Below are 12,313 nucleotides of genomic sequence, written 5' to 3'. Positions count from 1 at the left end.
GGCTACATGCCGAGGTCAGCGTAACTTGCACCCAAATTCCATTCTCACAACTAAAACCTACTTATTAGAAGAACAATGTTCTAATTATAACCATACATTTTGTCTATTCTACTCCTAATTAAGAGAATGCTTTGTCTTTTCCTTTGCAAACCTTGCCTCCATTAGTATCCACAGAAACTGCATGATTGTGCATCCTCGCATGTAGCTCACTTTTACCCCAACTGATGACCAATAAAAATCAGTGGCTTGGACGGACCAGTGCCTTTTGCTAAAGTAGTATTGGCCATCTGGCTCCCTGCTTTCTGTCTCTCTTAGTTCTGTCTTTTAGGTTTTTTTCTCAGGTCTGCGTTGTACACTAAGCAAGAGACTGGAGCCCACTGAAGAGGTTTCTGTGGTTTCCAGTCACTTATATTGAGGTGAATATAGAGTCATTGTTAATAGGAAGAATTTACACTTGCAATGAAGAAACAAAACAATGTAAAAGACAAATATGAGTGAGATTATACAACCCAAGTTACCAAGAGCACACTTGAAAGAATATACTTTCCACACTAAAATTATCTAGTTTCCCAATAAGAATTTTTTTTTTTTTAAAGCCCCATTTGGGATGGCAATGACAAACCACTTAAAATTTTTCTTTTTTGTACTGGGGATTGAACTAAGGACCTTGTGCTTGTGAGGCAGGTGTGGTGCCACTGAGCTAAATCCCTAGCCCCTAAAATATTTGTTTTTAATTGTGAATAAACTCTAGCAAGACTAGGGAAGGTTAGGGTCACAGCTTGGATGGATAATATGTCAAAGATGATAGGAAGGAAACAGAACTACTCAGCTTCTATTTTGCTTCCATCTTTTCTCTCAAGGAGCATAATTTTATACCAGAAAGATAAAACTTATTAAAATGTAAAACAGGTGAAGAGACTGGCTGCCTTAGGTTTCAAATTTCAAAGCTAAGTGAATCACCTCCCCGAAACAGAATGTGTTTATGGATGAATTTATGGAACTCTAATGGCAAATCTTAGAGGAAGAACAGAAAATGGTAAAGATACAAAAAGACTGTTAGTGCTCACCTATTCAAATGTTAAAAAAAAGACAGGATTCAAGAAATTAAGTGTGGAATCCGTTGTATATCTTTTGAAAATATGCAGAATAGCTTTATACACATACTTTTTGTCAGACCTTAGAAGAGGCAACAATGAACACCTGACATTTCTATGAAAAGTGACACATAAGAAAATCTCACACCAAACTAATCCTATTATCAGAGGTACAGGACCAGAGCTGGGTAAATATTTTGATAGGATTCAGTGAGGGTTCTCTGGTATTCTGGGAAATAAATTGTACAAATGAAAAAGGGTAACAGGCTGGGCATGGTGGCGCACACCTGTAATCAAAGCACTCAGGAGGCTGAAGTAGGAGGATTGCCGCAAGTTCGAGGCCAGCCTGGGTGACATAGTGAGTTCAAGGCCAGCCTCAACTACATACCAAGACCCTATCTCAAAAAACAAACAAACAACAAGGCCCCAAGTTTGATCCCCGGTACCAAAGCAAACAAACAAACAAACACACAAAGGGTAACAGTAAGGAGATTAGTATTTGGTTGAAAAACCTCACTGAAGAAAACTGGTATAATAAGAAACTTCTCAGCATGCTACTAGCTGGATTCCCCATCCTTTAAAAAATTTATTTATCTATCTATCTATCTATCTATCTATCTATCTATCTATCTATCTATCTATCTATCTATCTATCCATCCCCCACCCTTTTTGAGACAGGAACCAGCTAAGTCACCAAGTTGCCCAGGCTGGCCTTGAACATTTGATCCTCCTGCCTCAGGCTCTGAGAGTACTGGGATTACAGGAGCACGTCACTATGCCTGGCTTGTTTTTTGGTTTTGTTTGTGGTGCTGGAGATAGAATCCAGGGTCTCATACGGGCTAAGTTGAGCTGCATCCCAACCATGTTACGTTTCTTTCCATCTTTTATCCACAATAGAAAGAAAACATATCGCAGTTTGCAGTAAATGGAGGTGACTGCCTGAGATATTATAGAGAGGGTCCCACACTTGATTCACAGTGGGTTTTCACAAATCCACACTGAGTACATCAGTCTTGCTTCTTTGCAAATACATTCTCAGAAACCATAGTATTCTTTATTCTTTTTCAGATGAACAGGACTTATTATCAAAAGGTCCTCACTCTGAATCTAGATATATTCCCCAGGTTTCTGGTTTCTGTTCAGCTGACCACAAAAAGAAATGGAACATAAACAAGCTGAAGTTAGAAATTATTACCTGAATAGAATGAAGCCAAGTGATTCGACTGCTGCCCTCCTCACATCATCATTAACATCACTGACCTAGAAAAAGATGAAACTATCATAATATTGCTCTATTACTAAACTGATATGAGACAACCAGTATTCTAATGTAAATTAGCTGTCATTAACATTCCTTCATCAGAATATCTTTTTCCTGTGTACATCAAAATGTTGCACACCTCAAATATACACAATAAATAAATTTTTAAAATAACATGTGTATTTTTTTTTTGGTACTAGGGCTCGAACTCAGGCCCTTGCAGTTGTGAGGCAGGCGCCGGAACCACTGAGCTAAATCCCCGGTCCAGACGTGTATTTTTAAAAATGTTTTCCTTAGGGCCGGGGATTTAGCTCAGTGGTTTTGCTGCCTGCTGCGCAAGAGCAAGGACCTGAGTTCAATCCCCAGTACCAAAAAAAAAAAAAAAAAAAAAAAAAAGTTTTCCTCACTTTAAAAGAAATCATGAGAATTTCACTTCAAGGCTATTTATAAGCCTTTAAAGCTGGTGAAGCTTATGATTCAGGGTAACTCCAATGATACAAATTAACTGTCATGAAAAAGAAGCTGCAAGAAATCATCAGGAGTGTGTGCTCAGTATTTCAAATCAAAACATTAAGATTGGAAGTTTGAGAAAAATTTATTCAAGCTTTCCTATTACCTATGCAAATCAAAATTTAGCATAAGCAAGCAATCATGAATAGAACAAAACTGTTAACCATTGTCTTGACTACCTTAAGGGATTAAGAATGAAAAGTTTTTAGTTTGGTAGATTTATCAGGACAAAATTAAGAGAAACCAACTGTCAGGAAGAAATTTAGAGCTTTGGGAATTGTACAGTGACCGCTGTAATTTTTGTTGTGGGTGTGTAATTTATGAACCATTAGGATTTCATCTGTTTTGCATGCAGGTCCAGAGGTTTAGTGCAATATTGATTATGCCCAAAGCAGGCTGTAAGCAGTGCAGGATGTAGAGTTAACCCCACAATTGGCTTGTTTTGAGAAGTGAGTCTAGCCGAAGGCTACAGGCTGAGGTCAGAGTAACTTGCACCCAAATTCTGTTCCCATAACTAAAATCTTCTTACTAGAAGAACGATGTTCTAATTATAACCATATATTTTGTCTATTCTGTTCCTAATCGAGAATGCTTTGTCTTGTCATTTTATGAGACGAGCTTACATTAATTTCCATAGAAACTGTACAACTGTGCATCCTCACACATAGTCCTGTCCTTGCACGTAGCTTGCCTTTACCCCCAACTGATTACTAATATAAATGAGTGGCTTGGACGGACCAGCATCTTTATTTGTTGCACTGGCACTGGTCGTCCTGGTGCCCTACTTTCTGTCTCTCTTAGTTCTGTCTTTTAGTGTTTTTTTCCCCCCTCAGGCCTGTGTTATACATTGGGCAGGAGACTGAAGCCTACTGCAGAGCTTTCCAGTAATGTTTCAGAGGTCTCCAGTGGTTTAGGGATTAGGCTGTAGTATAAAATACTAGCTGCATGTGGGAGGTGTGCCTTTTTACTGGTTTAGGCTGCAAATAATGAGAGCCGAGTAGAGTAGCTCTTCTTGTATCTGATACCATTTAGTTTTTGGGATGTCGGCCAGATGCTTTGGACATTCTCAGTAAGAACTACTAAGACTTTGCCAGCCCTGGTGGTACGTGCCTGTAAACCCAGTATTTAGGAGGCTGAGGCTCACCCTGACTTCAAGGCCAGTCCGAACTATATAGTGAGACCTTGTCTCAAAAAACCAAAAAAACCAACCCCCCCCACCAAGACCTAATAAGACTTGACTAAAATATAAACAGATTTTAAAAATTAGTTTATGTAAGTTTATGTAAAAACTCTGACAATTTGATAATAAGAGAAAGGAAATTATAGCTGCTTTTGATGTTTCTTTTTGTCCCCCCAGTACCGGGGATTGAACTCAGGACCTTGGGCTTGCCAGGCAGGCACAGTGCCACTGACCTACATCCCCGGCCCTTCTTCAAAGGTTTCTTAATTTCCATTAGAGGGCTAAAACTTTCTACCTCAACAACCCATTTGGCACTCGAGTATTTTATAATGCCTTAGAAATAAGAAAAGGAATATTTGTTTCACAAAAACTAGGAAAGAGAAAGTCCATTCTACAGCTAATGAGATCTCCCTCTGAGGAAAAAGCACTAACTTGTTCTTTTTGTTCCTGACTTTGTTTGTAAAATTATTCTTTTAAATATAATTTTATCTCTTTCAACAAATAAAATAAAATAAATAAAATAAAAAGAAAGACACAGGGTAACTTCTTAGCTGCAGAATACCTTTCCTGGGTTATACTGAGAACCTAATCATTTCTTCAGTGTTATAAAGTATGGCCTAAGTTCAAGCAAAATTCAATATTTAGGGCTTAGCACATATTGCACTGATAAAGGGTATTACAAATAAATATTGTAGGATATGAGTATCTCTGGAGAGAAGGGACAAGTAACAGTCTAAACATTTCTGAAAGGGAGAGTGACCCTGGGTTTTGCCTGCTCCCAGCAGCATGGCGACAGAAACCCACAAAGACAGGAGGTATGTGGAAAGTCCACTGTGTGACCAGGGAGTATTATTTACTCTTAGTAAACTGCATCTAGATTGAGAGGACTACAAAGAAGTCCAGCTGGAAAATATGTTCATTAGATTTCTCTAACCTAGGATGACCGCACTTTCTCACATGGTCTTGCTTCTCACAAATTAGAGTGTCCCTTGGAGTTTCAGAAATTGCACTTAAATAGCTTTAAAGACATCCATTTATACTGGCATACTATGACCCTGCTTGAGCTCCTTTTGAAAACCAAGGTAAACCTAGGGCTGTGTTATGGACTATTGTTTTCAGTGAATGAGACCATCAAGTTGAGACCATGATGGTGTTCATGTGCTTTGTATCAGCAGTCACCTAGATATTTATTATCCATCTGCAAACTTTCCCTTTCACTCCATCACCAAAAAAGGTCAGGCAACTTACGGCAACATGTAGCAAGCGTCGAATAGCTTTGTTGTTACCAGAGCCACAGTAAGCCATGGCCACAGTATACATTCCAGACCTTCGAAGAATTGGGTCCTAAGAAAGAATAATTCAACATTAATCATCAACTTATCACTTCAAAGAGTAACTGGTGCTAGCTACAGTTCGCAAGCCTACAGTGTTGTCTGCTCAGAAGGCTGACACGGGAGGATTACTTGTACCCAAGAGTTTGAGGACAGCCTGTACAACACAGAGACTCCATCTCAAAAAACAAAAACCAAACCAAACCAAAATCCCTCACAACACACAAAAACCCAAACAAGAAAACTGAACTGTTACCATGTTAACAGGCATTATGGCATCTACTAGGTAAGTTGGTTTTAGGTATAACTCAAAGAGACTTGTGGATGGTAGTTTTCTAAATGGTGGGAAAACTAAAGATTAATATTGAAGGAATTAATTATTCTTAATTTCCAATATCCTGTTACCTATCTATTCTGCCTGATACTTTCTAGGAAGTATAAACTCAAATCAGTATTAACACCCACAGCTCTATGATAGTCAATTTCCACTTATGAAACAACAAAGAAAGCTGGCTTCTAGTCCACACTCTTACTCATTTTGACCTTATTATTTAATTTCTAGGCACTGAGCACTGAGTGAGAGACATGGAACCTGACTAGCTAATTGAATCAATAAACTCTAGCAGTTTTTTAAATCAGATTTTAGAGGGCAGTACTACCACTGACTACCTACCATACACAGTATGACTGTAAAAACAAAAGGCAACAAAAAAACCTTACCAAAATAAAGATATAGAGATTGTTGCTGTTTTCTGCTGAAAGAATGCAGTAAACTTTGTACTTATTAAATCATTCCTAAAACATTATTTCTAAAAGAAATCAACTTGTAAATTCCTAAAGAAGTTCTCTGGAACTTACTTTTATTATTGAAGCCATGGGTAAATTTCAGATTCTCAAATTACTCCCATTCACCTCTTCGAACCAGTGTTTTTCTTTTCTTAAAATTCTTTAGAACTTATATATCTTATAAGTTTTATGAGCAAATGTACCTAAGTGTTCCAATGGAAAGACACAATTCCAGATCTGAGTGTGGGATACTGGGTGGAAAGGATAAATGGGCTCTCACCTTATCCCGACAGAGAGATTCGATGAGAGCGTCAGCCTCTTCCATCCTCCCGTACATCACTAAGGCAATGCCAACAGCGAGACCACGTAGGATCTTCTCATGCTGAGTTTCTTGTGCATAGCCGACCATGTCCTCAATAGCCTGTGCATTTTTAGAACCTAACATAACCAAACCTAGGGCCAGGCCAGCTGCTTCTCCTAGAGAACAGAGTAAAATATAAGGAAGAGTTATGTTTACAAAGTTAGTAAGATACAACCAACTGAAAGTAACACCCATTTGCATCAGTTATCCAAACAACTACTATTAGCTTCTGTAACATTTTTTTTTTGGAGACACAGTCTTGCTATGTATATGTAGTTCAGGCTGGTCTTGAACTCACTGTGTAGCCCAGGCTGGCCTTGAACTCATGACAATCCTCTTGCCTCAGCCTCCTGGGTGCTGGGATTATAGGCATGTACAACCACGCCTGGGCTGCAAAATTTTTCTTAAAACACTTGATAAAAGGGAAGGTCCATTATGTGGAAATACATCCATGTATTTATACCTATTTTCCTTTTAAACCTCAACAGAATGTACCATCAAATCCTACAACAGCTTCAAAGAGACACTAAAGCAACATTTTTCAGATCATTCTTACTTGCAACAGTCAGTTCTACAAGAGCACGCTGACTATGCAGAGAGCTCTCCTCTGCACACACCCATGGCCACCATTCAGCAGCTGGTCAGAAGGTGGCGGTGGGTGGAGAGCGAAGGTTTTGAGGACTACAGGAAGGAGCTACAAGTGGGAGCAGCTATGAGCAAAATGGGTACAAGGGTTGCATGGGAACAACCTCACTGTAAAAACCGAGAACACCATGAAAACAACAGTTTTTCTGTAACCTGGGAGAGAAGTTTGAAGAAACTACAGCTGATGGCAGAAAAACTTGGGCTGCAACATTTCAGAGGGTGCACTGGTTCAGCATTGGGAGTGGGAAGGAAAGCACAATAACCAGAGGGAAATGAGTGGTGGAGTGTGTCATGAACAGTGTCACCAGTACTTGGTCTATGACAAAGGAGAGTGAGAATTCCACCGTCACTTTGGATGGGGGTTGGCTTCCAGAATGGATAAGTTCAGTTCAATGAGCAAATCTCCACACTTCTTTCTCATTATTTTGTTCAATTATCTGTGTCATAAGTATTTACATGCAACTATTTCAAAGTGCTGACTTAACCAGCATCATCCCTTTGGTTAGTAAATGATGTGTTCATGCTAATAAGAAAAAGTTCTAAAAGGACATACACGTTATGCTGGGTTTTTTTGGTACTGGGGATTGAACTCAGGACCTTGCACTTGCAAGGCAGGCACGGTGCCACTATGCTAAATCCCCGGCCCCAGGATATGCTGTTTTAGAAAACCTATGTATTGCAAAATGTGGTTTTATGAGTGGCCCAAGCGCCCCTGGGATGGGCGAGCTCCCTGAGTAGGTGCTGATTCCTGTAGGTGACAAGCTGCGGCTCCAGCAAATCACTGACCCCACTTATGCAGCTCAGTCTTGGAAGCACTGAGTCCTCCCAGCGACTGAGATTTTCCATCCATGAAGCTGCCAGAAGGATCTGCAAAGAATATCCTCCCTGGAACTCAGTCCAACGTCTACAACGTGAGGAAATGTAGCCCGACCTGGCAACATTCAAGTCTTCCTGAGTTCAACATTTCTGAAATGGAGCTCCCCCGCCATCCCAAGCTCCTAGGTAGGGCAGAGAAGCTGAGCTGGTCCCAGCACCTGGAAGGAAGCTCCCTCACCGCCATTCCAAGCTCCTAGGGCAGAGAAGGTGAGCCCCACGGGTGCCAGAAGCAACCCCTCCCCACCCATGGAAATGAGAAGACATGTAAACAAGCCTCAAAAACAGACTTCTGGATCACCTACAGCAACCCCAAAGGGAAATGAGATGGAACAATCTGATACTCAACCACCTGGACTCTCTGAACTGGCAACAAAAGAGGATCTGGGAAAAATGAAATCAGAAATAATTACTCAGATAACAGCAAAGATTTTGCTCATGGTGCAAGACATGATTAATAAATCTAGAGAGGACACAGATAAAAAAATAGAGGATCTGAGGAACATGATGGAATTGCAACACAGGAAACAAATGGAATCCATAAAACAGATGCAAACAGATTTCCAGATTAAAAACTCCATCGAAAGTCTGTGCAGCAGAATGAACCAATGTGAGGACAGAATTTCAGATATAGAAGAAAAGATTGCAATTAGTGACCAGGAAAAGAAAAATTGCTTTAAAATTGTAAAGGAACACGAGAAATCAATCCAGCAGCTGCTAGACGATGCAAAGAAGAATAATGTAAGACTGATTGGAGTCAATGAAGAAAGAGGAGAGAGTGCAGATGACGTTAAAAAACTGTTCACAGAAGTGATGGCAGAAAACTTCCCAAGGAGGGGAAAAGAACTTGACATACAGATAAGTGAGGCATCTAGGACTCCAAATAGCCTTGATCAAAAAAATATACACATAGGCATATAATAGTTAGGATTCCAGAAATCCAACAAAAGAAAATTCTACAAGCAGTGAGAGAAAAGAAACAAATCACATACAAAGGAAAGCCCATCAGAATCACAGCAGACTTCTCAATGCAAACCCCCAAGGCAAGAAGAGCTTGGAGTGATGTATTTCAAGCCCTAAAGGAAAACAGCCTCCAACCCAGATTGATATACCCTGCAAAACTATCTTTCAAAATTGATGGAGAAATAAGATATTTTCATGATAAAGAGTATCTCAGGAACTTCATGAATATCAAACCGGAACTCCAAAAAATTTTAGACAATACCCTAGGAAAAGACAATGAGGATCACAACCCCAGAAAACCCGGCAGAATGAATCCATTGAGCATGACAAACTAAATGCAAAGGAGGAGAATCCAACAAAAAGAAAAAGTCATGACAAGGCTTTTAAAACTTTTAACTTCATCTCCTTAGTGAGTGTATAATTCAATCTTGTTATTATACTGATTAGTATTTTTCTGATTCTAGAGTTGCACACCTTTCCTTGTGCTGTACTGGCTATTTATCATCTTATGTTTACTTTTTAATTGGGTTAACATGTCTATTAATGAGCTCTTAGAATTCTTTATATATTCTGATCACAGGTTATATGCATTGCAAATACGGTCTGTTTAAGGACTACTTTTCATTTTCATGATGTCATTTAAAGTTCTAAATTTTGATGGAATCTCATTTATCAATTTTTTTCTTTTATACATCATGTCTTTTGTATCCTAGTAGTTCTTGCCTACCCTGAATTCATTAACATTTTCCCTTTTAATTTCTTCCTAAAGTTTTATACTTTTAGGCTTTCATATTTAGGTTCATAGATCCCTTCAAGTTATTTTCATGTATGGAAATAAAGGGTTGAGGTTAATTTTTTATATACGGATACCAGGTGTTTAGTGCCGTTTGCTGAAAACACTATCTCTTCCCTGGCTCTTGCATTGAGTTTATATTCTATAAAATGCTAATGTTAAATAATCTTTCAAAACTCAGTAGACCATATATGTGTGGTTCTATTTTTAGATTCTCTGTTTTATTCCAATGATCTCTATGTCTTTCCTTACACCAGCACTGCCTTGATTACTGTAGCTTTAGAAGTCTTAAAATTAGGTACTAAATGTCTTCCAACACTGTTTTTGTTTTTAACTTTTCTAGGTCCTTTGTACTCCTACATAACTTTTAAATTTCAATATCCAATTCTTTATTTATAGCAAGTATACACAGACCTGAATTTTTATATATACCTTGTGTTTTCTAATCCTGCTAAATTCAAATACAAGTTCTAGGGGCTCCTAGAGATTTCTTAGTATTTTCTCTGTAGATGATCATTTCATCTACATATAAAGATTTTGCTTCTACCTTGCCAATCCTATCCTAATTGTGTCATTTTATTGTCAGACTATTTTGGTGGAGACTAGGTTTCAAAGTTTAATGGACAGATAAAGAGTAAGCATATGTGCCCTTGTTCCCCACCTTAAGGAGAAAGCATTGTATCTTCTCCATTCATATAAGGCGTTCTCGCTGGAAGTATGGAGTATATGTCTTTAATCTGTTGAGAAGGTTCTGTTCTACTTCTAGTCTCCTGATAGCTTTTACCATGAACAGCTGTAGAATTTAGTCCAATACTTTTTCTCCAACTAGTGACAGGATCATATGGCTTTTTCCTTTCCTCTGTTAAAATGATGACTTTTGGGGGTGGATCTTCCTTCCAATGCTGAACCAACACTGCCATCCCTATAACAAAACCACTTTCTACATCCTGCCAGATCTGACTTCTAATGGTTTGTTTTGTTGAACAAATTTCTATCTGTGTTGATACTTTTCTCTTCTATTATCTTTATCCAGTTTTAGGATTAGCACAATGTTGAGTTCCTAAAATGAGGGGAGAAGTGTTCCTTCTTTTTTCTGCTTTAATTGTTTGATATAATTGATCAGTTAAAATGTATATGAGCCTGCTGTTGTCATATAGGTAGGTTTTCAAGCTAGGTTTCAAGTAGGTTTTCAAGTAGGTTTTCAAACTTTCTTTAATAGGTGCTATTCCAATTTTATATTTCCTCCAGAGTTAGTTTCATTAAAATTAAAAGAAAAAAAAATGTGGTTTTATAAGATGTGACAAAATGGGCAAAATCCATTCCCCTACAAATAGAGATAAACAGTAGATTTTTAAGAGGCTACAAAGTAGTAGAAGAAAAATAACACTTGCACTAATCCTGTAATTGTTGTCTTCAAACACAAACACTTACCGGTCACAGCATCATCCTGATAAAGGTTTGTTTTCAGCAAATCATACACATCCTGGCGCGCAGTTCCCATAGCAGCCAAACCAAGGCCCAGGCTGCCTCCGTGCCGAACAATCTAGAGGAAAAGAATTGCCTTTGTTGATCTGGTATGTTGTACTTAAAAATCCAAGCTTTTATTCCAACCTCCAAATACATTTCAACATTAGGTATGTAGAAGTTAGCTCAGTGAGAATGATGAAAAGATCTGATAATCAGAAAGCCAATGCTAACCTCAGCAATTTATGTTTCAACAGTGATTCCTGCTGATGCAATACAGAGTTGAGAAGCAAGTGGGAGAAAAGAAAGTTGTCAGAGAAGAGAGTATAAACTTTCAATAAACTTATATGAGAAAGGAAGAAGAACTGGGCAGTAACAGGGACATACAAGTGTAAGGGAAAGATTTTTAGGGGGACATGTGAGACTTGAGTAGGCTTATGGACCGAGGAGGAGGAGGCAGTATAGAGGGAGAAGCTGAAGACAGAGGAGAAAAGGGTATCCAACAGAACATGCTGTAGAGAAAATGGGGCCAGAACTCATAGCGGGGCCTCCCTGGAAAAGGAAACATGAGTGGTTGTGTCAGTTCTGAATGCACAGTATCCTTTTACTCCAATCTTGCTTTGGGAATATGCCTTCACAATGGTTACTATTGGTGCCACTGTCATCTAGGAAGCTCCTACCTTGCCTTGTGGGCCCTGATCCCAGCCAGGATAATAGGATATACCTTCTCTGAAAAAAAAATTTTTTTTTGTACCAGGGATTGAACTCAGGACCTTACACTTGCAAGGCAGGCGGTGGAGCCACTGAGCTAAATCCTCATGCCGGCTCTGGAATTTTTAATCCAAGGACAAAACATTCAAGTTCACACTGACAGTAGGGCCTAAAGAGATGAGCTCATTGGGTTCTTGAACAGATTCCTGGAGCTGACTGGCACCTAACCTTTGTGAGAGCTGGTTCATCAGTTTCCCATTATTTATATAAGCTACTTCCAATAAACCTCTTGCTTATATTAGTCAGAAGGGGGTTCCATACACTGTTTTTGGAACCATAA

The 12,313-nt window shown here is 38.9% G+C and overlaps 1 protein-coding gene and 1 pseudogene across 2 annotated transcripts in view; one reads left to right on the top strand and one right to left on the bottom strand.

The window, feature by feature from the left end:
* Psmd1 (proteasome 26S subunit, non-ATPase 1) overlaps window positions 1–12,313 on the bottom strand; it is a 94,587-nt gene that overhangs the window by 59,894 nt on the left and 22,380 nt on the right. For both annotated transcript variants that reach the window (XM_004868047.4, XM_021247089.2), the window contains 4 exons: window positions 11,230–11,341; window positions 6,444–6,640; window positions 5,295–5,390; window positions 2,291–2,355 (listed from right to left, as the gene is read on the bottom strand). In XM_004868047.4, the coding sequence (XP_004868104.1) occupies window positions 2,291–2,355; window positions 5,295–5,390; window positions 6,444–6,640; window positions 11,230–11,341 (470 nt within the window). The remainder of the gene's footprint in view (window positions 1–2,290; window positions 2,356–5,294; window positions 5,391–6,443; window positions 6,641–11,229; window positions 11,342–12,313) is intronic.
* Window positions 6,840–7,565, top strand: LOC110346342 (fatty acid-binding protein 5 pseudogene; annotated as a pseudogene).

The sequence above is a fragment of the Heterocephalus glaber genome, unplaced genomic scaffold (assembly GCF_053883595.1).
Source record: "Heterocephalus glaber isolate CG9 unplaced genomic scaffold, H.glaber_assembly_v1.0 deba00001004, whole genome shotgun sequence".
Taxonomy (NCBI): Eukaryota; Metazoa; Chordata; class Mammalia; order Rodentia; family Bathyergidae; genus Heterocephalus; species Heterocephalus glaber.
This window is presented reverse-complemented; position numbering and strand designations above follow the sequence as displayed.